This window comes from Bombina bombina, chromosome 12 (assembly GCF_027579735.1).
Source record: "Bombina bombina isolate aBomBom1 chromosome 12, aBomBom1.pri, whole genome shotgun sequence".
NCBI classification, from domain to species: domain Eukaryota; kingdom Metazoa; phylum Chordata; class Amphibia; order Anura; family Bombinatoridae; genus Bombina; species Bombina bombina.
Window position 1 is genome coordinate 109506360 of NC_069510.1, and position 27484 is coordinate 109533843.

General features: G+C 39.5%; 1 protein-coding gene across 3 annotated transcripts in view; it reads left to right on the plus strand.

Annotated features, from left to right (window-relative positions):
- The window catches only part of ENG (endoglin), a 160624-nt gene that overhangs the window by 96070 nt on the left and 37070 nt on the right, over positions 1 to 27484 (plus strand). For 2 of the 3 annotated variants that reach the window (XM_053695619.1, XM_053695617.1), the window contains exons 6-7: positions 4425 to 4554; positions 15444 to 15609. In XM_053695619.1, the coding sequence (XP_053551594.1) occupies positions 4425 to 4554; positions 15444 to 15609 (296 nt within the window). The remainder of the gene's footprint in view (positions 1 to 4424; positions 4555 to 15443; positions 15610 to 27484) is intronic. The other variant, XM_053695618.1, reaches the window with a different exon arrangement.

Below are 27484 nucleotides of genomic sequence, written 5' to 3' on the forward strand. Positions count from 1 at the left end.
TGATCTGTTCAAGGCTAGGGGATTTTCAACTGACTTGATACAAGGAGAAATTGAAGAGGTATCTAAATTGAGGAGGTTAGATCTCTTGAAATTGAGGTCTAAACCTAGTGGTAAAGATAGACTAATATTTACTACACCATTCAACAAATTCAGTAATGTTGTACGCAAGATTCTTTATAAACATGGGTCTATAGTAAAAAGTTGCAATCCTCAAATTAAAGAATTTCAAACTGTCCGTATGTTTGCGTTTAAAAGACCCCACAATTTAAGTGATAGGTTGGTACAAGCTTGATGTAGGGACAAGTAGAGCTATGCGGACGGGTTACATTGGTAAAGGTAATGATGGTTGTTAACCATGTTTGGGCTGTTATAATTACAAAAGCATGATCAAGGGATAACAGTTTACACATCCCACTAGTGGTAAGATATTTAAGATCAGGGGACATTTTACCTGCAATTCTGATTTTGTCATTTATTTAATTAAATGCCTGTGTGGTAAGAGTTATGTGGTTAAAACGACTAGGAGGGTCCTTGAACATAAATCCAACTTCATCCAGAAGGTTCAGGGGGGCCTGTGGCCTATCATTTTTTGGAAGCACAGTATAGCATTAACCAATTAAGGTTGCAGATTATAGATCATATACCCAGGTTGAGGAGAGGGGGTGATAGAGAGTTACAGCTAAAACGCAAATAACTTTTTTGGATCTTTACACTTAATGCCCTTTATTCACATGGTATGAATAGGGATATGGATTGACACCTCTTATTAATTTGATATCTCCTGGACTGTGTAAATAGGATTCATATCTGCATAGATTTTTGTTTGGTACTATTTTTATTTTTTATTGTTGATGCAATATATTTTTTTTTTTTTAAACTTTTATTTATAACCAACAAAGGGTACATTAATATACAACGTATCAACAACATACCTCGCAGGGCATGACATGAAAGCGTAGGCAGGAAATTGACGAGACAATAAAATGTAACCATGTCCATTGTCAGATATATAAAAAAATATAAAATATAAGAGTCACAAATGTAGTGAAGATGCTGGGAGTTTTCCTCGGACTGAATAACAGTCCAGGGTAATTGTATGTACCACAATGTTGGGATTTTATTATTTTATGTACTAACCTTAACTAACTATAATTAAACTAAACAAATATTACAAATTATAAAACATAAAAATAAAAAAATAAAAAAAACCAAACATAAACCCTAAAAGGCAAGCAAAATGAAATTATATATTATAGCCAATTTTATAGAAAGGTGAATTTGGGACTGAGTACGTATGGCCGGCAGTGCACATATTTTCAAATCCTAAAACAAATTGAGCCTGTGGCTTTGAGTGATGAGAGTCTGATGTAAAGTATTTGATCCTAATATACTCAATGCAGGTACACAATCTAGCAGAATACTTGTCGCAGGGGAATAGAATAGTTAATAGTTAACAATTAATAATTGGCCCTTTAACCTTCATCTAATCCAAATATCTGCATCACAAGCATCTACCTACTGTGAGGGAGAAGGGGTTAAGACATAAAGCCAGTGTGCTGGGTCCCAGAAGTAGAGAGTTAACTCTATATACAAAATTGAGTCTCAAATAACCTTAGGTAGTGCAGAGGCAATAGTCATTAATCTAGATATCTGGTACATATGATCATAGACTAGTCTCCACTATGATATAATCTAAGGCAACCTAATGTGACAGCTGTAATTACTATCCCCCTGTACAAGTACAAAAAAAGACAAAAAAAAAAAACCACATCAGATAAAAAGTCAAGCAGATTAAACAATGTGAGAATATCACAGCATAACTTTAACTTGCATTAACATAGAATAAATAACTGTATGCAAGGACATACCTAGCTGGTATATAATGAAAGTGGAGCCGGTAGGTCTGCCTTAAAGTAACTATAAATCAGCAGACATCTGAGATTCTCTGAAATAACACCGAGCTCTTAGTAAGAGGAGACGGATATTATCTAAGCTACATAACTCAATGCTAGTTAAAAGTGTGGATATTCCTAAAGTCACAGGATTAATGCATTACCAGTCATTTTGTTCATCCCCGTAACACATAAATCAGTGATGTATGATAGCGAGCGTTATACTTGACACAGCAGTCTGCAAAAATCCTATGGAGGTACAAAAATGCCATAAATTGCTATCTGCCATTGTGAAAGAAAAGCTGCTTCGCTGGCTAGATAATTACAGCCCCAGTGTTTTCAAAGTAGTGTTATCAGGAACTAATAGAGGAGAAAAATGTGTTCATGTGTTTAAGAGAGTAGTATACTTCACATAATGTGACACATAGAAACTAAAACATAACTCCCCTGGAAGCTAGATGTAAATGTAGTTAGGAACATGTATTAAGACAAATAGGGTAAACTCGTATGATAGTCTCAAATACAGTGCTGTGAAATAGACATAGGTGTATTAAACGATATACATTATAGCTAGCTATGAACATAGGTGATCCTGATTTTGCAAGTCTCAGAGCCTACTAACATATTTGTCTGTATCGGCAGGGGGAACAGGATAGAATGGTGTTATGACTCAGAATGCTCTGTTACACTAAAACAGCTGATTTGGGTGAACAGAAGTATATTACTAGATTCGTGTGCGGCAGTTTATGAACCGCAGTTGTTTCTGTAAAAGAAAAACTCATACACAAGCTGCAAAGTAAGGATATAAATAAATGCGATGTGATAAAAGTATTTTATGGACTAGGGCTGTGGGTTTTCCCTGTAGTACTGGCATCTTCGAGGATATTCCTAACACAGCCCTGAAATATAAAGTTTGAATTCTATAACGGGTCATCTTTCACAGGGGTAACTTGGGCAGCTGAATTGACCCGTATTGGTATATATCTTGTCAGTCAACCAATGCCCTTTATTCTGTGGATGGCTAGTATTATGTCCTCCATATGTTCCAGGCTTATTCCACAGAATGATCCATTGCCCCGTAGTAAATACATACTTTGGCAGCATGACTTCTCCGGTAACTTTTGAGCGCACAAGTGAGTGTCAGAGTCATATTGCAGGAAAGGTGTAATGCCTGTTGTCATGATATTCTGTAGTGACACTGCGTCCCCTGTGCCCCTGTTGATTTTATCAACTCTTTCTTGTGATTTATAGTAGGGGTTTTGTATGTTCAGTAAGTCAATGTCCGATGAGAAAGGGCCATAGAGTTGTGACCATATCTGTCGCCACTGCAATTTCTCCATCTGCTCTGGCTGATGTATCTCTGTGACCGCATCAACTTTATCACCACGGCCCCCGTCTAGTGCAGTCACCAGAGAAAGCCTGTGTATTATGACATGCTGCCCCCGTTTCAGGCGTGCGGGTGTTATCTCATTCTTCGATGTTACCTCCTCCCCATTCTGTGAGGGAACTGAGGCTGTGAGGCTGTTGTCTGTCCCCCCGGCCTGGGATATAGAAGTGGTTATCAAAAACTGTGAGGTAGATCCATGCCGACTAGGTACAAATTTCTTGGGGCGGGAAGATTTTTCCGGTGTCCTCACTATTGTGTATAGATCCGCGCAGGACAATAGTAGTCTGTCCAACTTGGGCAAAAACATGGCCTTTATTGCGGCAAAGATGTAATTGTTGGCTCCTGCCTCCTCACCAACATACGACTCCATTGCAGGGAGGAGGATGATAATATGCGGGTACAAAACTATTTACAACGTGGCAACAGAGCACACGCCACGGCGCCAGGTGGCCTTCGTAGTCTTATGCTGCGACCGGGGGCTAGGGCTGATGGAGCGCCCTACACAATGAAAGTATCGACTGGCGATGACCAGAGCAGGGTCTCCCAGTAAGATGTATGCTGTGGGGGTCTGGATGGACTCTAAATATTCCTGAAAAGGCCACTTATTTGGCCGGTGGTAGCAGAGTTCTTGTAGCTTGCTTCCATCCAGAAGTCCCGCCCACCGGAAGTCTTGATGCAATATATTTTAACAAAAGATGTGTGACTGGCCCACTAGAGGAAGTGTTAGGATACATATTATTTCTGTCCAGCTATGAAAGGGTTGATTTACCAATCCTGAAGGGGTGTGTATGTATTTTCCTAATGCCTATTTACAATGCTGGTATTTAGTATGTGTATAAGCATGAATAAGGGCTGTTTCCCCAAAACGTTGTTTATGACTACGTTTGTCTTGATGTGAATAACGGAACATAGTTAAGATGATGGATGGTGCGGTCCTACTTTGAACTTTTTGCTTTTATTGCTCCTAATTTGTGCAGTAATCAGGTGAGTTTGCACTTCCTATGAGTGAGTTTGAGTGCAGTATTACTGCGTTTTGGCACACACTTATGTTATGTACATTTTCTTGCCATTACTATAATGTGTATGTATATTCTCTGCCGCTTTTCTTCCTCCAAGTCACGTCTTACACTATTCCTTTTACTTAGCAGCTCTTCCTATATTGACATGACGATTAAAACAAACCGTGACGAATGTAAAGCCAACCAGCTCGGATTTTTTAAAGACAATAATGGCAGAAATTGGAAGTTGACGTTGCCGAAAGAATTCAAGTTTCTGGTATGATTTTTTTTAAGGCATTAAATTGTGCTTACTTCAAGGGACAGTAAACACAATGAGATTTTTATATAAAATGAATAATGAAACAACTTTGCAATGTACTTTCGTTATTAATTGTGCCCCCTTGTAGGTTATGTAGCTCTAATTATTGAGAATTTTGGAATTCTCTGAACGTAAAATGCACCCTGCTGACATCTCAATGCTAACTCAGCTAGATATGTGGGCCTAATTGGCACTAGTTGATAACAACTACAAAACAATGTACTTTATACTAACATTATGACAGTGGTTAGCCTTGTTGTCTGCATACTGAAGCCCAGATTCGCTCCTCCAAATAAAGCAAATGGTGGGAGGAGTTTGGCTATTGATAAATAATTGAAGTAAAAAGGATGTTAAAGGGACAGTCTAGTCCAAAAAAAAACGTTCATGATTCAGATAGGGCATGTAATTTTAAATAATTTTCCAATTTACTTTTATCACCAATTTTTCTTTGTTCTCTTGGTATTCTTAGTTGAAAGCTTTACCTAGGAGGTTCATATGCTAATTTCTTAGACCTTGAAGGCCACCTCTTAAGAATGCATTTTAACAGGTTTTTCACCACTAGAGGGTGTTAGTTCATGTTTTTCATATAGATAACACTGTGCTTGTGCACGTGAAGTTACCTGGGAGCCATCACTGATTGGCTAAACTGCAAGTCTGTCAAAAGAACTGAAATAAAGGGGGCAGTTTGCAGAGGCTTAGATACAAGATAATCACAGAGGTAAAAAATATATAAATATAACTGTGTTGGTTATGCAAAACTGGGGAATGGGTAAAAAAAAAAGGATTATCTTTCTTTTTAAACAATAACAATTCTGGTGTAGACTGTCCCTTTAATTTGTTTTTAAAACGTTAAGACTTGATTAATATGTTATTCTATATCAACACAGCTGAAATGTTTTGTAATTACAAGGTGTTTACTTTCCCTTTAAAGGAACATTGTAAGTACATAAAAAAAAAAATGGGCTCCTGCATGGAAATAGGTTAAAGGGTCAGTCTTCTTGATTTTATTATTGTTTGAAAAGATAGATAACGCCTTTACTACCCATTCTCCTTCTTTGCATAACCAATATTGTTATATTAATTTACTTTATAAGCTCTAAGTCTGCCTGTTTCTAAGCCCCAGCAGGCCACCCCTAATCTCAGTGCTTTTTAAATCTTGCACAACAGCTAGACAGTGCTAGTTTATGTGTGCTATATAGATAACATTGTGCTCACTCCGGTGGAGTTATGCCAGAATCAGCACTAGTTGGTTAAAATGCACTGAGATAAGGGGGCAGTCTGCAGAAGCTTAGATACAAGGTAATCACAGAGGTAAAATGTATATTAATATAACTACATTCACCCACCAATAAACAAGTGCTGTCCTGAGTACTGAACCAAAAAAATGACTGTCTCCTTAGCTTAGATGCATTATTTTTCAACTAAAGATAGCAAGAGAACGAAGAAAAATTGATAATAGGAGTAAATTAGAAAGTTGCTTAAAATTGCATGCTCTATCCGAATCACGAAATAAAAAATTTGGGTTCAGTGTTCCTTTAAGTCAAAACTCCAAAAGCTTTGTCATTGGAATTTAGCATATAATTCAGGAGTTTGGATTCACACTCACACTTTGAGATGGGCCCTTGATATATTTGATAGTTTCCTATTTAAAGAAATTAGTTTTTTTTTCACTACGTTAAAACATCTGAACAATGCATTCAGTATTTTTTTCTAAATCAATATTGAAAATGTAGAGCAAATGTCATAGGATATATCAGTTTTACTGTTTCAATGCCAAATTCTGTGGGTATCAAATGATAGATGCCAGTATCGAAAAACGATACCACTGACCCATCCTAAAGATAAACACTAAATAAATGCTAGATAGAATGATGCATTCAAAGAAAATATTGGTCCGATAATAACATGAAGATGTATTTTTTTTAAAGTTTCATTGGTTGTTTAAACATTGACAAAAAAAGTGTAAAGTTATTGGGGCTGATTTATGAAGATGCGTGCGGACATGATCCGCTGTAGGCATTTATCATTGCACAAGCATTTTGTGTGCAATGCCGCCCCCTGCAGATTCGCAGCCAATCGGGGGGTTTCAATCATCCTGATTGTATCTTAAGACCGCTGATTCTTAACTTATGTTTCAGGGGAACCTGAAACGAATGTGTTAGATTGCAACATCTGCTGCTTGATAAATCTACCCCTTAGTGTCTATAAAACATTAACTTTCTCTACTGTGGCTAATTAGAAACAGTTATAAATAGGTCACTAGAGTGTGCAGCCAATGGCTGTGTAGGATATAACAGTGTTCTGCACTTCCATTTCTAACAGGAACTGAAAAGCTCACAATTTCAGAATGGAATTTTTGGAAAAGGGGACAAAATAAATATTGAAAGTATATTGCTGAGTTGTTTTTAAATATTCAGTTTAACATTTTATATTACCACATCAAAGTGTTTAATGTCCCTTTAAATTTTCATTTGTTAGCAGAAAATATTCAGTTCTACACAAAAGGCAATATGAAACAGACATAAATGTCATTAAAAGATATTAAAGGGACATGAAACCCAAAATATTTATTTCATTATTCCGACAGAGCATACAATTGTAAAAAAAAAAGTTTCCGATTAACTTTTATTATCAAATTTACTTGTTTCCCATCATATTCTTTGTTGAAGAGATACCTAGGTACTGGCATCTGGAGCGCTACATGACAGGAAATAGTGGTCTTGCAAATCAATAACATTCTCGCAAAACTGCTGCCATATAGTGCTCTAGAAATGGGCCGACTTCTAAGCTTACATCCTGGCTTTTCAACAAAAGTGACCAAGAGAACGAAGAAAAATGATAATAGAAGCAAATTAGAAAGTTGTTTAAAATGATGTGCTCTATCTGAATCATGAATGAAAAATGTATCCCTTTAAACCCCTCTTACAAAAACGAGATAGCCCATATATTAAAGAGAAGCACAATCATACATCAAAAAAGGAAAAACAACTAAAGAAAAATATAAAATAACGAATGCGGTGATCATGGCTTTTCTGGCAGATAGCTGGAAACTTCCCCCCATTAGGAGCTGCCAGTCTGGGTTCTAATTATTATTATTTTTTGCTGTTGTTGTTTTCCATTTTTGGTTATTTGATCGCGCCTCTTTTCAATATATGCGCTATCCCGTTTTTGTAAGGGCGGTTAATTTTTTTTAGCTCCTTTTGGCGCTTGTTATATTTTCATAGAAGAGCCTATCACAAATGTTATTTTAGTGAAACTAATAAAAGTTATGTTTTAGGAAATAGTGTGCACCCAAACCCTCTATTCCTTCTCTCTCTTTTTTTCTATATACTGTATAGCATTGTTCAGGAGAGGGGTGGCACCAGGTTGTTATACCTATTTTTCAACCTGCAGTTTCCAATTTACTGTTATGCCCTATGTAAAATAGCGGATAGTGTCAACTGATTTTTGTTTTTAAAGGGCAGTCTACACCTTAGTCATCTTAAAGTCTTACCTTAGATTAAGCTGCAAATAGCCTCCTACACCCTTTCTTTATCATGCAGCAGGAATGGTAAAACAGTTATTTTAAAATGAATAATGTTTCTGGCCACTTTGAAATGGCTGCCAAGCTCTGCCCACTGATGATGTCACACTCTGGGCTGCATCTAGGCACTCTGCCGAATAGCATTGACATTCAGTTGAATCCAACTAGTGAGTCTTTTATGATTGGATACCTTATACAGCACAGATTGTGGTGTCATCAGTGGGCAGAGCTTGGCAGCCATTTCAAAATGGCTAGGAACTATATTAATTTTAAAACAACTTTCTTACCGTTCCTACTACATGATATAGAAAAAGGTGCAGGAGGCTATTTGCAGCTTAATCTAAGGCAAGACTTTAAGATGAATAAGGTGTAGACTGTCCCTTTAAAAATTGCCTTTAATGTTTATAGTCATAGTGGCCCCTGAAAGGGGCATTAAATCATGTATATGAAGGAGCACTATTTATATTTGTTATAAAAAAAATTGCAAATAAATGTAAAATCTCTTTTTTGTATGTTTTGAAACTATCAAAAAGTGCACAATTGGTCTGTGGAATGCTCTCTGTTAACAACACAGAAAAATGACTTTAAAGGGACACTATACCTAAATTTCTTCTATCATGATTCAGATAATAAGGGCAGTTTATCAAGCTCTGTACGAAGCTTGATGTCTCGTGTTTCCGGCGAGCCTTCATGCTCACCAGAAACAGAAGTTATGAAGCAGCGGTCTAAAGACCACTGCTCCATAACCTGTCTGCCTGCTCTGAGGCGGCGGACAGAAAACAACCCGATCGAATACGATCAGATTGATTGACACCCCCTGCTAGCGGTCAATTGGTTGCGAATCTGCAGGGGGCGGCATTGCACCAGCAGTTCACAAGAACTACTGGTGCAATGATAAATGCTGACAGCGTATGCTGTCGGCATTTATCGATGTGCAGTGGACATGATACGCTACATTGTATCATGTCCGCTCGCACATTAATAAATTGACCCCAGAGAATACAATTTTAAACAACATTACAATATACTTCTATTATCTAATTTGCTTCATTCTTTAGATACCCTTTGTTGAAGAAATAGCAATGCACATGGGTGAGCCAATCACACGAGGCATCTATGTGCAGCCACCAATCAGCTTCTATGGAGCATATCTAGATATGCTTTTTAGCACAGGGTATCACAAGAATGAAGCAAATTAGATAATAGAAGTAAATTAGAAAGTTGTTTAAAATTGCATGCTCTTTCTAAAGCATGAAAGAAAAAATTGAGGTTTCATGTCCCTTTAATGTCTTTAACAATGATCAAATTTGTATCACTGTTCTTACAATTTACTGTGCAACATTTTCTCCAACATTGGTGTGTCCGGTCCACGGTGTCATCCATTACTTGTGGGATATTCTCCTCCCCCACAGGGAAAGGCAAGGAGAGCACACAGCAAGAGCTGTCCATATAGTCCCTCCCAGGCTCCGCCCCCCCCCAGTCATTCTCCTTGCCGCTCTGAACAAGTAGCATCTCCTCGGGGATGGTGAGGAGTTTGTGGTGTTTAGTTGTAGTTTTTTATTCTTCTATCAAGAGTTTGTTATTTTAAAATAGTGCTGGTATGTACTATTTACTCTGAAACAGAAAGAGATGAAGATTTCTGTTTGTGAGAGGATTATGATTTTAGCAGCAGTTACTAAAATCGGTTGCTGTTTCCACATAGGACTGTTGAGATGAGATAACTTCAGTTGGGGGAACAGTTTGCAGGCTCTTCTGCTCAAGGTATGACTAGCCATATTTCTAACAAGACTGTGTAATGCTGGAAGGCTGTCATTTCCCCTCATGGGGATCGGTAAGCCATTTTCTTAGTCTCAAACAGAATAAAGGGCTTATTATGGGCTATAAACTGGTAGACACTTTTAGGGGCTAAATCGATTGCTTTATTTAAGTATTATATGCAGTTTGAAGTTGTATTTCACACTTTTATAACATTGGGGAACGTTTTTAGCACCAGGCACTTGTTAAGACACCTTCCCAGTCAGGAAGGGCCTTTCTCTGTAGTAGGCAGAGCCTCATTTTCGCGCCATTACTGTGCAGTTAATTTTGAGTTCAGTACATGCAGCTGCATGTGTGAGGGTCTGGAATCCACTAAAAACGTTCCTAGAAGGCTTCATTTGGTATCATATACCCCCCTGGGATTGGTGAAGTCGCAGCAAAGGCTGTAGCTGGGACTGTAAGGGGGTTAAAATTAAAAACGGCTCCGGTTTCACATTTTAAGGGTTAACAGCTTGAAAATTGGGGTGCAATACTTTGAATGTATTAAGACACTGTGGTGAAAATTTGGTAAAGATAGGATAATTCCTTCATAGTTTTTCACATATTCAGTAATAAAGTGTGCCCTGTTTAACATTTAAAGAGACAGTAACGGTTTTGTTTTAAAACGGTTTTTGTGCTTTATTAACCAGTTTAAGCCTGTTTAACATGTCTGTACCTTCAGATAGATCATGTTCTGTATGTATGGTAGCCAATGTGGTTCCCCCTTCAAATATAGTGTGATAATTGTGCCATTGCGTCCAAACAAAGTAAGGACAGAACTGTCACAGATAGTAAGGTTGCCCAGGATGATTCCTCAGATGAAGGAAGTAGACATAGTTCTACATCATCTCCTTCTGTGTCTATACCAGTTATGCCCGCGCAGGCGACCCCTAGTACTTCTAGCGCGCCAATGCTTGTTACTATGCAGTAATTGACGGCAGTAATGGATAACTCCATAGCTAATATTTTATCCAAAATGCCAGCATTTCAGAGAAAGTGTGATTGCTCTGTTTTAAACACTGTAGAGCAGGAGGGCGCTGATGATAATTTTTCTGTCATACCCTCACACCAATCTGAAGTGGCAGTGAGGGAGGGTTTGTCAGATGGGGAAATTTCTGATACAGGAAGAATTTCTCAGCAGGCAGAACCTGATGTTGTGACATTTAAATTTAAATTAGAGCATCTCCGCGCATTACTTAAAGAGGTGCTATCTACTCTGGATGATTGTGACAATCTGGTCAACCCAGAAAAATTGTGCAAGATGGACAGTTCCTTGAGGTCCCGGTGCACCCTGATGCTTTTCCGATACCTAAACGGGTGGCGGACATAGTGAATAAGGAGTGGGAGAAGCCAGGCATACCTTTTGTCCCTCCTCCTATATTTAAGAAATTGTTCCCTATGGTCGACCCCAGGAAAGACACATGGCAAACAGTCCCTAAGGTCGAGGGGGCGTTTTCTACTCTAGCCAAGCGCACGACCATTCCTATTGAGGACAATTGTGCTTTCAAAGATCCTATGGATAAAAAAATTGGAGGGTTTGCTTAAAAAGATTTTTGTACAGCAAGGTTACTTCCTTCAACCTATTTCGTGCATTATTCCTGTCACTACAGCGGCGTGGTTCTGGTTCGAGGAACTGGAAAAGTCGCTCAGTAGGGAGACTCCGTATGAGGAAGTCATGGACAGAATTTACGCACTTAAGTTAGCTAATTCCTTTATTTTAGACGCCGCTTTGCAGTTAGCGAGGTTAGCGGCAAAAAATTCAGGGTTTACAATTGTGGCGCGCAGAGCGCTCTGGCTAAAGTCTTGATCGGCGGATGTATCTTCCAAGACAAAATTGCTTAATACCCCTTTCAAAGGTAAGACCCCTTTTGGGCCAGAATTGAAAGAGATTATTTCAGTCATCACTGGGGGAAAGGGCCATGCCCTCCCACAAGATAAACCTTTCAAGGCTAAGAATAAGTCCAATTTTCGTTCCTTTCGCAATTTCAGGAACGGACCGGCTTCCAACTCGGCAGCCTCTAGACAAGAGGGTAACGCTTCCCAGACTAAACCAGCTTGGAAATCAATGCAAGGCTGGAACAAGGGTAAACAGGCCAAGAAACCTGCTGCTGCTACCAAGGCAGCATGAAGAGGTAGCCCCCGATCCGGAACCGGATCTAGTAGGGGGCAGACTCTCTCTCTCTTTGCTCAGGCTTGGGCAAGAGATGTTCAGGATCCCTGGGCACTAGAAATAGTCTCTCAGGGTTATCTTCTAGAATTCAAGGAACTACCCCCAAGGGGAAGGTTCCACATGTCTCACTTATCTTCAAACCAAGTAAAGAGACAGGCATTCTTACATTGTGTAGAAGACCTGTTAAAGATGGGAGTGATACTCCCAGTTCCAACTGTGGAACAAGGTCAGGGGTTTTTACTCAAATCTGTTTGTAGTTCCCAAAAAAAGAGGGAACTTTCAGACCAATTCTGGATTTAAAAATTCTAAACAAATTTCTCAGAGTGCCATCGTTCAAAATGGAAACTATTCGAACGATTTTACCTACAATCCAGGAGGGTCAATTTATGACTACCGTGGATCTAAAGGATGCATATCTGCATATTCCTATCCACAAAGATCATCATCAGTTCCTAAGGTTCGCCTTTCTGGACAAACATTACCTATTGTGGCTCTCCCATTCGGACTAGCCACTGCTCCAAGAATTTTCACAAAGGTGCTCGGGTCCCTTCTAGCGGTTCTAAGACCCTGGGGCATTGCAGTGGCACCTTACTTGGACGACATCCTAATTCAAGCGTTGTCTCTTTCAAAGACAAAGGCTCACACAGACATTGTTCTAGCCTTTCTCAGATCTCACGGGTGGTAGGTGAACATAGAAAAAAGTTCCCCGTCTCCGTCAACAAGAGTCCCTTTCTTGGGAACAATAATAGATTCTTTAGAAATTAAGATTTTCCTGACAGATGTCAGAGAGTCAAAGCTTCTAAACGCTTGTCAAGTTCTTCACTCTGTTCTACGGCCTTCCATAGCTCAGTGCATGGAAGTAGTAGGGTTGATGGTTGCAGCAATGGACATAGTTCCTTTTGCGCGAATTCATCTAAGACCATTACAACTGTGCATGCTCAAACAGTGGAATGGGGACTATACAGACTTGTCTCCAGTGATTCAAGTAGATCAGAAGACCAGAGACTCACTCCGTTGGTGGTTGACTCAGGATCACCTGTCCCAGGGAATGAGCTTCCGCAGACCAGAGTGGGTCATTGTCACGACCGACGCCAGTCTATTAGGCTGGGGCGCGGTCTGGGATTCCCTGAAAGCTCAGGGTCTATGGTCTCGGGAAGAGTCTCTTCTCCCGATAAACATCCTGGAACTGAGAGCGATATTCAATGCTCTCCGGGCTTGGCCTCAACTAGCAAAGGCCAGATTCATAAGATTCCAATCAGACAACATGACTGTTGCTTACTTTAACCATCAGGGGGGAACAAGGAGTTCCCTGGCGATGAGAGAGGTGACCAAGATCATCAAATGGGCAGGGATCACTCCTACCACCTGTCTGCGATCCACATCCCAGGAGTGGAAAACTGGGAGGCGGATTATCTGAGTCGTCAGACCTTTCATCCAGGGGAGTGGGAACTCCACCCGGAGGTGTTTGCCCAGTTGACCCAATTATGGGGCATTCCAGACATGGATCTGATGGCGTCTCGTCAGAACTTCAAGGTTCCTTGCTACGGGTCCAGATCCAGGGATCCCAAGGCGACTCTAGTGGATGCATTAGTGGCGCCTTGGACTTTCAACCTAGCTTATGCGTTTCCACCGTTCCTTCTCATTCCCAGGCTGGTAGCCAGGATCAAACAGGAGAAGGCCTTGGTGATTTTGATAGCTCCTGCGTGGCCACGCAGGACTTGGTATGCAGACCTGGTGAATATGTCATCGGCTCCACCATGGAAGCTACCTTTGAGACAGGATCTTCTAGTACAAGGTCCATTCGAACATCCAAATCTAGTTTCTCTCCAGCTGACTGCTTGGAAATTGAACGCTTGATTTTGTCTAAGCGTGGGTTTTCGGATTCTGTGATAGATACTCTGGTACAAGCCAGAAAACCTGTGACTAGAAAGATTACCATAAAATATGGAAAAGATATATCTGTTGGTGTGAATCCAAGGGATTCTCATGGAGTAAGATTAAAATTCCTAGGATCCTTTCCTTTCTCCAAGAAGGTTTGGATAAGGGATTATCAGCGAGTTCTCTAAAAGGACAGATTTCTGCTTTATCTGTCTTGTTACACAAACGACTGGCAGCTGTGCCAGATGTTCAAGCTTTTGTTCAGGCTTTGGTCAGGATCAAGCCTGTTTACAGACCCTTGACTCCTCCCTGGAGTCTAAATTTGGTTCTTTCAGTTCTTCAAGGGGTTCCGTTTGAACCCTTACATTCCATAGATATCAAGTTGTTATCTTGGAAAGTTCTGTTTTTGGTTGCTATTCTTCTGCTAGAAGAGTTTCTGAATTATCTGCTCTGCAGTGTAATCCGCCCTATCTGGTGTTCCATTCAGATAAGGTTGTTTTGCGTACTAAACCTGGTTTCCTTCCAAAGGTTGTTTCCAACAAGAATATTAACCAGGAAATAGTTGTGCCTTCTTTGTGTCCGAATCCAGTTTCAAAGAAGGAACGCTTGTTACACAATTTAGATGTAGTCCGTGCTTTAAAGTTCTATTTAGAAGCAGCAAAGGATTTCAGACAAACGTCTTCTCTGTTTGTAGTTTATTCTAGCAAGAGGAGAGGTCAAAAAAGCTACTGCTACCTCTCTTTCCTTTTGGCTGAAAAGCATCATACGATTGGCTTACGAGACTGCTGGACGGCAGCCTCCTGAACGAATCACAGCTCACTCTACTAGGGCTGTGGCTTCCACATGGACCTTCAAGAACGAGGCTTCTGTTGATCAGATATGTAAGGCAGCGACCTGGTCTTCTCTGCACACTTTGTCCAAATTCTACAAATTTGATACTTTTGCTTCTTCGGAGGCTATTTTTGGGAGAAATGTTTTGCAAGCCGTGGTGCCTTCTGTTTAGGTAACCTGATTTGCTCCCTCCCTTCATCCGTGTCCTAAAGCTTTGGTATTGGTTCCCACAAGTAATGGATGACACTGTGGACCGGACACACCAATGTTGGAGAAAACAGAATTTATGCTTACCTGATAAATTACTTTCTCCAACGGTGTGTCCGGTCCACGGCCCGCCCTGGTTTTTTAATCAGGTTTGAAGAATTTCTTTCTCTATACACTACAGTCACCACGGCACACTATAGTTTCTCCTTTTTTTCTCCTAACCGTCGGTCGAATGACTGGGGGGGTGGAGCCTGGGAGGGACTATATGGACAGCTCTTGCTGTGTGCTCTCCTTGCCTTTCCCTGTGGGGGAGGAGAATATCCCACAAGTAATGGATGACACCGTGGACCGGACACACCGTTGGAGAAAGTAATTTATCAGGTAAGCATAAATTCTGTTTTTCCTCATTATAATCTTTTGTCTTTCTCTTTCTTGCTGTTGCAGGGACAGGACATATTTATGTCACAATTCAATGAGACTTTTAAAGGCAAACATCTCCCTAATACTATGAAAGATCTAATTCAGAATGTCACCAACCACGGAAATATCAGTAGCATATCATATGTGGAGATTCCTGAAGCTAGTTCGATCACCCTGACTGTGCCTTGCAGTGAGTATAGCAATACTAACCCAAGGAGAAAAGGGGACACTTTTATAAGGATGAAACAATCTATGTGGGTTACAAAATCATCCAAAAATACTAAATGGTAACTTCAATGAGACACTTAAAAGACAATTAAATACAATAGAATTGCATAATCAACAAAAACGTGTTAAAAAAAAGCAATAGAACATACTTTTAATTTCAAAATAGTAGTACATTTTTTTCTGGCAAATTTCAAAGTTATTTCCCTATTCCCTCCCTGTGTATCATGCAACCAGCCATCAGCCAATCACAAGACGCATATACGTATATATAATGAGCACCCTTGTACATGCTCAGTAGGAGATAGTGATTTAGAAACTGTGCATATAAAAAAGATTGGACATGGGGGGCGGAGCTTGGCCTAGCTGGAAAATGGCAGCAGTTGTTTAGAGCTCCTGAGCCCTGTGAAAGCCCAATAATCAATAGCGGACAACAGATGCCTAATTACGATGATATTATACCCTACAACTAAGGAGATACACCGATCTCCATCTCCTACATGCTGAATCTACAGTAGTACCTGATATAAGATCGGGCCCGGTCAACTTGCGGCTCGACACTGTAAGCCCGGCTACAAACGGCTCATTATGACCGATAGTACTGAAACCGTCTAAGGAACTGTACTTGTCTGCACCTAGATGTGTTCCATCACCAGCTCTATTGCCAGTCGAATCCCTGGCTTTTTCAGCTCCAGCAGCATCAAAACGGCTACAGACAAGGCCGCAACTTTTTCCATCGGACTCTTGCCATAGTCGATAGCCACATGGTGCTCTTCAACCTTACAAAGCTCTATGCAAGAATGGGAAGATATAATTTCTTTTATACAGGTGGTGAGAGTCCACAATCTATTACTCCTGGGAATTGCTCTTCTCTATCACTAGAAGGAGGTAAAGACTCTCAAACCCCAAGAGCCATATAAAACCCCTCCCACCTCACACATATCTAAGTTTTTACTTTGCCTCCACTGGAGGTGGTTGAAGAATGAAGATGTGCATTTGATTCTTCAGAGAAAGGGTTTTTTAGTCTATATTGAGGCCCTGTTTCCCCTCGGAGTATAGTGCTTGTCAGAGGGATGTATATGGGGAATGGTTTGTGATTCTTTTTTTACCTCAAGGGAAATGTTTCACAAACCCTCCATAATTGGTCTCAGTGACTTGTCTTTTGCCTTCCTTTATGGATCTACAATGTGCTCCTATTCCTTAACCTCTACTGATATGTTTCAGTTCTAATTTGTCTGTCCGCTGCTTAGTTGCTGGTGGACGAGTGTCTATTGGTAAGTATAATTTATTAAACTATTTAACGTTTTACATATTATATAGCTAATGGCCCTTTTTTAAGTCTGTATATATATATTTGCTAATATATATGGCCCTGGGACAGAATCCTTGACACTATTCCCTTGCTGTTTTGTGCGTATTGACTTTTTACACGCGTCGCAGTTGTGCACATCAGGTTAATGCTTGTCGGGTTAGTGCATGTCCCTTTAGTCTTTCTATAGTTCTTTCATGCCTCAGCCGGTTTACGCACGTCAGGTTATCGCCATTTTATTCTCGGCTATGCGCATGTTGGGTTTTTGGTGCGCTAAAATTCTTTTTTTCACACGTGTCATTTCTTTCTGATGAGCGTTATCTGTCTTCGGATGTTATGTTTATGCTTTGTTTTGCTTTTCGAGTTAGCGCCCATTGTATCTGTGAGTTTATTTTAAAAGCTACTTAGGAGGGGGTAAGTGATTTCCATTCCTCAAGAGTTTTTTAAGGGTGTTATAGTGTTTATTGCATTGCTTTTCTATATGCTATAATGGAGCGGTCTGATTTTGTCCCTAAATCTAACCAAGAAACGGAGTCCCCTGAACACATTTCTACCATTATTAGGTGTGCTTATTGTAAAAAAGCTGGGGTGCCAGCTCATTTACAGTATATGTTTAGAATTGTTAATGTAATCAGACCAACCTAATACCGTTTATTTGGGTATTAACGCACCTTCTGTTTGTTCATTACAGGAGAATACTGACATTGTTTCATCTACAGTGAAAATTGTTATCAGGACTGCAGTTGCTGAGGTGCTGGCTGTTCTCCTGCCTTCATACAAGTGTAAAAGGTCAGGTCAGATTTTACCTGCTACACGTTCTATGTGCCCTGAAACGAGGAATACTGTTATGTCTTCAGATGGTGAAGTTTCCTCTGGTGATGAGGAATCTTCAACTGATGTTGAACCCCATATTTCTTCGTTTTGTTTAAAGTTGAAAATATTCATTCTCTTTTAAAGGAGATCTTAATTACTTTTGGGGTTAAAGATCCTAAAGTTTCTGATAATAAACCTTGTAATAAGCCTTATAATTGTTTAAATTCAGTTTTTAAGACTGTTGTTAATCTCCCTGAGGGTTTCCCTATTCTTGATGCTGTCGCTGACATGATTTCTAGGTAATAGACTAAACCAGGTAATTAATTTACACCTTCTGCAAGGTTTAAAAAGTTATATCCTTTACCTGCAACTAATATTTTTTGGTGGGAAACAAATGGCATAAATTGTTGTCTGCTGCCAAAATCCAGATTTGGTTCTGATTTAGATTCTATAATATCTACTGTTACTGGAGGTAAAGGGGCTTTTTTTCCTCACAACAGGAAGTCAGTCTAGTGGGAAATCCAAAGCTTCTAATAGTTTTCGCTCCTTTCGTCAGAATAAGGAACAAAGGGTTGATTCCTTTTTCTCAATATTTGAACTGCGATGGCGCATTCAACAGAGTTTAAGTGTTTTTAACTTTACAGCCCTGTTACTGTATGTGTGTGAGTTCCTAGTTGATAAAATAAAGTTTAATTGTATGAATGATATGGAACACTTTTTAACTTTTATACACCATTGCTTCAGCAGAGCTAATTAGTATTGTACTATTGTAGTACTGGTTTTCTTTTCTAAACTGGATTGTATCCTCTATTACAATTAGTTTAACTAGTTGTTACATGTCTTTCTTAACCAGTGCACTACATCAGGTATTTCATGTGATAATTTAAACACTAAGGCCTAGATTTAGAGTTCGGCGGTAAAAGGGCTGTTAACGCTCCGCGGGCTTTTTTCTGGCCGCACCATAAATTTAACTCTGGTATCGAGAGTTAAAACAAATGCTGCGTTAGGCTCCAAAAAAGGAGCGTAGAGCATTTTTACCGCAAATGCAACTCTCGATACCAGAGCTGCTTACGGACGCGGCCGGCATCAAAAACGTGCTCGTGCACGATTCTCCCATAGGAAACAATGGGGCTGTTTGAGCTGAAAAAAAACCTAACACCTGCAAAAAAGCAGCGTTCAGCTCCTAACGCAGCCCCATTGTTTCCTATGGGGAAACACTTCCTACGTCTGCACCTAACACTCTAACATGTACCCCGAGTCTAAACACCCCTAGCCTTACACTTTTAACCCCTAATCTGCCGCTCCGTAAAACGCCGCCACCTACGTTATCCCTATGTACCCCTAATCTGCTGCCCTAACATCGCCGACCCCTATGTTATATTTATTAACCCCTAATCTGCCCCCCACAACGTCGCCGACACCTGCCTACACTTATTAACCCCTAATCTGCCGAGCGGACCTGAGCGCTACTATAATAAAGTTATTAACCCCTAATCCGCCTCACTAACCCTATCATAAATAGTATTAACCCCTAATCTGCCCTCCCTAACATCGCCGACACCTACCTTCAATTATTAACCCCTAATCTGCCGACCGGAGCTCACCGCTATTCTAATAAATGTATTAACCCCTAAAGCTAAGTCTAACCCTAACACTAACACCCCCCTAAGTTAAATATAATTTTTATCTAACGAAATAAATTAACTCTTATTAAATAAATTATTCCTATTTAAAGCTAAATACTTACCTGTAAAATACATCCTAATATAGCTACAATATAAATTATAATTATATTATAGCTATTTTAGGATTAATATTTATTTTACAGGCAACTTTGTAATTATTTTAACCAGGTACAATAGCTATTAAATAGTTAAGAACTATTTAATAGTTACCTAGTTAAAATAATTACAAATTTACCTGTAAAATAAATCCTAACCTAAGATATAATTAAACCTAACACTACCCTATCAATAAAATAATTAAATAAACTACCTACAATCACCTACAATTAACCTAACACTACACTATCAATAAATTAATTAAACACAATTGCTACAAATAAATACAATTAAATAAACTATCTAAAGTACAAAAAATAAAAAAGAACTAAGTTACAGAAAATAAAAAAATATTTACAAACATAAGAAAAATATTACAACAATTTTAAACTAATTACACCTACTCTAAGCCCCCTAATAAAATAACAAAGCCCCCCAAAATAAAAAATTCCCTACCCTATTCTAAATTAAAAAAGTTACAAACTCTTTTACCTTACCAGCCCTGAACAGGGCCCTTTGCGGGGCATGCCCCAAGAATTTCAGCTCTTTTGCCTGTAAAAAAAAACATACAATACCCCCCCCCCCCCCCAACATTACAACCCACCACCCACATACCCCTAATCTAACCCAAACCCCCCTTAAATAAACCTAACACTAAGCCCCTGAAGATCTTCCTACCTTGTCTTCACCATCCAAGTATCACCGATCCGTCCTGGCTCCAAGATCTTCATCCAAACCAAGGGGGGGTTGGCGATCCATAATCCGGTGCTGAAGAGGTCCAGAAGAGGCTCCAAAGTCTTCCTCCTATCCGGCAAGAAGAGGACATCCGGACCGGCAAACATCTTCTCCAAGCGGCATCTTCGATCTTCTTCCATCCGGTGCGGAGCGGGTCCATCTTGAAGCAGGCGACGCGGATCCATCCTCTTCTTCCGATGTCTCCCGACTAATGACGGTTCCTTTAAGGGACGTCATCCAAGATGGCGTCCCTCGAATTCCGATTGGCTGATAGGATTCTATCAGCCAATCGGAATTAAGGTAGGAATTTTCTGATTGGCTGATGGAATCAGCCAATCAGAATCTAGTTCAATCCGATTGGCTGATCCAATCAGCCAATCAGATTGAGATCGCATTCTATTGGCTGTTCCGATCAGCCAATAGAATGCGATCTCAATCTGATTGGCTGATTGGATCGGCCAATCGGATTGAACTAGATTCTGATTGGCTGATTCCATCAGCCAATCAGAAAATTCCTACCTTAATTCCGATTGGCTGATAGAATCCTATCAGCCAATCGGAATTCGAGGGACGCCATCTTGGATGACGTCCCTTAAAGGAACCGTCATTAGTCGGGAGACATCGGAAGAAGAGGATGGATCCGCGTCGCCTGCTTCAAGATGGACCCGCTCCGCACCGGATGGAAGAAGATCGAAGATGCCGCTTGGAGAAGATGTTTGCCGGTCCGGATGTCCTCTTCTTGCCGGATAGGAGGAAGACTTTGGAGCCTCTTCTGGACCTCTTCAGCACCGGATTATGGATCGCCAACCCCCCCTTGGGTTGGATGAAGATCTTGGAGCCAGGACGGATCGGTGATACCTGGATGGTGAAGACAAGGTAGGAAGATCTTCAGGGGCTTAGTGTTAGGTTTATTTAAGGGGGGTTTGGATTAGATTAGGGGTATGTGGGTGGTGGGTTGTAATGTTGGGGGGGGGGTATTGTATGTTTTTTTTTACAGGCAAAAGAGCTGAAATTCTTGGGGCATGCCCCGCAAAGGGCCCTGTTCAGGGCTGGTAAGGTAAAAGAGTTTGTAACTTTTTTAATTTAGAATAGGGTAGGGAATTTTTTATTTTGGGGGGCTTTGTTATTTTATTAGGGGGCTTAGAGTAGGTGTAATTAGTTTAAAATTGTTGTAATATTTTTCTTATGTTTGTAAATATTTTTTTATTTTCTGTAACTTAGTTCTTTTTTATTTTTTGTACTTTAGATAGTTTATTTAATTGTATTTATTTGTAGCAATTGTGTTTAATTAATTTATTGATAGTGTAGTGTTAGGTTAATTGTAGGTAATTGTAGGTAGTTTATTTAATTATTTTATTGATAGGGTAGTGTTAGGTTTAATTATATCTTAGGTTAGGATTTATTTTACAGGTAAATTTGTAATTATTTTAACTAGGTAACTATTAAATAGTTCTTAACTATTTAATAGCTATTGTACCTGGTTAAAATAATTACAAAGTTGCCTGTAAAATAAATATTAATCCTAAAATAGCTATAATATAATTATAATTTATATTGTAGCTATATTAGGATTTATTTTACAGGTAAGTATTTAGCTTTAAATAGTAATAAGTTATTTAATAAGAGTTAATTTATTTCGTTAGATAAAAATTATATTTAACTTAGGGGGGTGTTAGTGTTAGGGTTAGACTTAGCTTTAGGGGTTAATACATTTATTAGAATAGCGGTGAGCTCCGGTCGGCAGATTAGGGGTTAATAATTGAAGGTAGGTGTCGGCGATGTTAGGGAGGGCAGATTAGGGGTTAATACTATTTATGATAGGGTTAGTGAGGCGGATTAGGGGCTAATAACTTTATTATAGTAGCGCTCAGGTCCGCTCGGCAGATTAGGAGTTAATAAGTGTAGGCAGGTGTCGGCGACGTTGAGGGGGGCAGATTAGGGGTTAATAAATATAATATAGGGGTCGGCGGTGTTAGGGGTAGCAGATTAGGGGTACATAGGGATAACGTAGGTGGCGGCGATTTGCGGTCGGAAGATTAGGGGTTAATTATTTTAAGTAGCTTGCGGCGACGTTGTGGGGGGCAAGTTAGGGGTTAAGAAATATAATATAGGGGTCGGCGGAGTTAGGGGCAGCAGATTAGGGGTACATAAGTATAACGTAGGTGGCGGTCGGCAGATTAGGGGTTAAAAATTTTAATCGAGTGGCGGCGGTGTGGGGGGACCTCGGTTTAGGGGTACATAGGTAGTTTATGGGTGTTAGTGTACTTTAGGGTACAGTAGTTAAGAGCTTTATAAACCGGCGTTAGCCAGAAAGCTCTTAACTCCTGCTATTTTCAGGCGGCTGGAATCTTGTCGTTAGAGCTCTAACGCTCACTGCAGAAACGACTCTAAATACCAGCGTTAGAAAGATCCCATTGAAAAGATAGGCTACGCAAATGGCGTAGGGGGATCTGCGGTATGGAAAAGTCGCGGCTGAAAAGTGAGCGTTAGACCCTTTAATCACTGACTCCAAATACCAGCGGGCGCCCAAAACCAGCGTTAGGAGCCTCTAACGCTGGTTTTGACGGCTACCGCCGAACTCTAAATCTAGGCCTATGTCATTACTATATAAATATACAAGAGATACCTGTGATTTGATGCTAGACTCTGCCACCCCCTAACCCATATATTCTAATGATTTCAAAGATAAGCCTAGAGAAGTTGTCAGTAATCCTGATTGCCCCAGCATGGCTTCACAGGATTTGGTATGCAGATCTGGTTCAGATGTCCAGCTGTCCTCCTTGGCCTCTGCGATCAGACATTCTGTCTCAAGGTCCATTCTTCCATCCGGATCTCAGTGTCTGAACTTGATGGCATGGAAATTGAACGTTTAGTCCTTAGACATAGGGGTTTCTCTGATTCTGTGATTGTAACCTTGATTCAGGCTCGTAAGCCTGTAACTAGGAGAATCTATCACAAGTCCTTTATTTCTTAGTGTGGTGTTCTTTCCTGTAATTCTTTTAGAATTCCTAGGATTTTGCAATTTTTTCAGGATGGTTTGGAAAAGGGCCTATCTACCAGTTCTCTGAAGGGACAGATTTCTGCTGTTTCAGTTTTGTTCCACAGGAAGATTGTAAATGTTCCTGAAATTCATAGTTTTGTTCAGGCTCTTGTGCGTATTAAACCTGTTATCAAGCCAATTTCTCCTCCATGGAATCTTAACTTGGTGTTAAGTGTTTTGCAGGCTCCTCCTTTTGAACCTATGCATAAGGTGGATATTAATCTACTTTCTTGGAAAGTGTTATTTATTTTGGCTATTTCTGCTGCTAGAAGAGTTTCTGAGTTATCTGCTCTTTCTTGTGATCCTCCATATCTTATTTTTTATCAGGATAAGGCAATTTTACAGACTTTGATTTTTTGCCTAAGGTTGTTTATTCAGACAACTTTAGCAGAGAGATTGTTGTTCCTTCTTTGTGTCCTAATTTTAAAAATGCTTAAGAGAAATATTTGCCTTCTTTTGGATGTTGTTAGGGCATTTAAATTTTACATTGATGCTACTAAGGACGTTAGACAAACTTCTAGTTTGTTAAATAATTTTTCTGGTCCCAAGAAGGGTCAGAAAGTTTCTGCTGTTTCTTTGGCTTTTTAATTCACAAAGCTTATTCTGAGGCAGGTCAGCCTCCACCGCAGCAGATTACTGTTCATTCGACTAGGTCAGTTGCCACTTCTTGGGCTTTCAAGAATGAGGCTTCAGTTGATCAGATTTGTAAGGCAGCTACTTGGTCTTCTTTGCATACTTTTAAAAAATCCGACCATTTGATGTTTTGCTTCTTCGGAAGCAGCCTTGGGTAGGAAGGTTCTTCAGGCAGCTGTCTCAGTTTGATTTTTTTGTCTGTTTGATTTTTTTTAAGTGTATTCAAAAGAAAAAAAACATATTTTTTTTTATTGGGGTTGTGGATTCAATTTCTCAGTGAAAAAAGACGTTTTTAAATCCGTCCATTTATTGTATTACTTGGGTATTGGTTCCAAGGAGCAATGGATCATGGATTCTCACCACCTGTATGAAAGAAAACAATTTATACTTACCTGATAAATTAATTTATTCCATGGTGGAGTGAGTCCATGAGACCCCACCCTTATTTTTTTTAGGTTAATTTTTTTCTTTAGTTCATCTTTTTTCCCTCCTCCTTTTTATGGATTGTATTCCTTTTTCCTACCTAATTTTGTTTATCTATATATTAGACTGAGATATGTGTGAGGTGGGAGGGGTTTTATAGGGCTCTTGGGGTTTGGGAGTCTTTGTCTCCTCCTAGTGGTAGAGAAGAGTAATTCCCAGGAGTAATGGATCATGGACTCTCACCACCATGAAAGAAATTCATTTATTAGATAAGCATAAATTATGTTTTTAATGATTCCTGTGCATGTATTCACATTATTTATATAAATTTCAAAGCCGGCATATGATGCTGTCACAGTCTTTAAGACAGTATGCATCATCATATACATTACAGACACATGTTGCAGTACCAGAGACATAATCACTGTCCAAAACTTTATACTCACTTCAACTTTTAACTTGCCTCATTTCTCACTGTTGAGGTATCCTGTCTGAAAGTCTCCTTACATGAGGATTTCAAAGTGCCAACATAATACCGTTAAGCACAGCAGAGAATATCTGAATGGCAAACATGCAAGTTCTTTATAACTCTATAGAATGAATATGATTTTGCTTGCTCTGTGAGATTTCTCCACTACCCTGGAACCATACTTGATAAAACTTATTATTGGAATCACTACATTCTCTTTGAAAGCTGGAATTATAATTTGATTATTCCTCATCTCTATAAAACCTGATAACATTTGGTGATGCCTCATAAGAAATCTATCATGTCTGATTAGGAAGCTAAGTCTTAAAGCATGAATCAATTTCTCAAACAAGCTGACGCCTCTCCATCCAACACTCATCAAAGTCTGCACCCAGATCATAGTCATACAGTATCTGCTCAGATACATGCTATCTCTAACCTCCCACTGAAATATATCACTAAAGAAGATCTCAAGATTCTCCTCAAAGGAAGACATTAATGGTGGAAGTTAAGAACCCTTTTGGTGAGCTATGAAAAGATGTTAATGAACTTAACCAATGAGTGACTAACATAGAACATGTACAAGAGGTTCTACAGGAGACATTACAAGAATCTTCCACCCATACACAATATAATTCTGACATGGTGCAAAATCTGCTTGACAACGTGGAGGATTTAGATAAACGCAGTAGTCGGAACAATCTATGAATTACGGGCATCCCAGAGACCGCGAGAACATCAGCACTATATGGATGTATATGAATGCAAGATGTTTTCCGTAATATTAAGGGATCCCTCTGCTCTCCTGTTACAATAGAAAGAGCGCATTGAGCCCTTCGCCCAAGTTCTCCGCCAAAGTGCCTCCACATGATGATGTTATAAATCAAATTATTGAATTTCAAAGACAAGGAAGAAATCCTGTGACATAGCAGAACTAAGCACCCTGTTACACACACAAGGATACTGCTGCAAATCTCGGATCTTAGTCCAGCTACGTAACATAAAAGAAGGGAACTCATATTTCTTATAACAGCTCTACAAGAAAAGAAAATACACTACTGTTGGGGTTTCCCTCTTAGCTTAACAGCTTCCAAAGGAGATGAGACCATAAATTGTATTACTCTGGCAGACCTTGAATCGTTTTGTTCAGTTCTGGAAATGAAGATACCATCCACACCGACCTCTGACCAGGTCTCAGATGCTGCAAATAAGCCAGCCAATCTCATGTGATGATGCATAGTAGCTATGGGCCTACTATGCCCAGGTACTCTTATGATTTAGAGCATTCCCAGTCTGGTTAGGGCATTCTCATACTCATGACACTAAACATTTAACTGTCCCTGTGGATAGTACTCTGCAGCATTTATTCGATCCATAATCAGGTTTAAATTATGTTTAGTTTTGACTAATCTAAGTCATATGTTTCAAAGTTTTTGTAGTATTATGATGTCTATTATTACAACATTGATTGTTATTGTTCATTTATTGTTATTGTACTGAAGCCTTAGTACTTAAAGAAAATCATTTTCTGGTGCCCAGCCTTATGGATATTTAAAGCCTATTATATAATATTACTTGGGCTCTAGCAGGGCACTCTGTTCAAGTGGCCCCCATCGGAGAAGAACACATGGCCAGTGCCCCCCCCCACCCCAGGATACAATGAGCTTGATACCCCTGCTCTAGAATATTTGTCACAGTTTTTATTTTCTGTGCATTGCTTTTATTATATTTGAAAGTGTTATTGTTTAAATTGCCCCACCCAGTGGTTGGCTCTACCTACTTGTTTGACCGAATATAAGTTGCTTTTACAGTGGTGATAACTTAAAGAGGTCACATATGAGTCAGCCTGGTCCATTCTTAAAACCACATTTCCTTTCATAGTTAAACTTTTTGTTTTGTTATTATTTATACAGGAGGCAAACCTCTTCTAGCAAATCCTAAGTCAATCTGCCAACTGTAAATGTTAAAGGCCTAAATAACCCTGGCAGGCATTCTATTGTTGTACAAGAATTGCACAGATTGAAGTGGGACATAATATTTATCCAGGAGTTCCACTTTGCTAAAATAAAAAATGAACTAAAATGGCATAACTATAAATATCCATCAGCTTATTTCTCTTCTGGTCCACGTAAACAAAATGGGGTAGGAATATTAAATTTCACAGGGTCTCTTTCCAGTAATTACAAATTGAGAGGGACTTGGTATTTCTACTATATCCCACCATGTGCTTAAACACCTTAACAATACACTCAAGAAGCTTGTTTTACACAATATCTGGCATACATTACATCCTACAGATGTTGACTTTACTTTTTACTCCAACTCCCACAAAAAATATGCATGCAATGACTACCTGTTTACAGATTCCAAAGGTATATCATGTCACACAAAGCGATATTTCCTCCATCACCTGGTCTGATCATGCCTGTTTCATATGAATTTATGTGGCCCAACCTTCCTGACATCCCGTACTTGTGGAAACTTGATGATACCATGCTAGATAATCCGTAGGGATATATCCTCTTCTTTGACCGAATATTTCTCACTTAACTCCCAAAATGAGAATGAATAGAAGGAGGGAGCGCCTAGAAAAGGCTAAAGTATCTACATATGCTAAAATATCAAGGTTAAAAATTA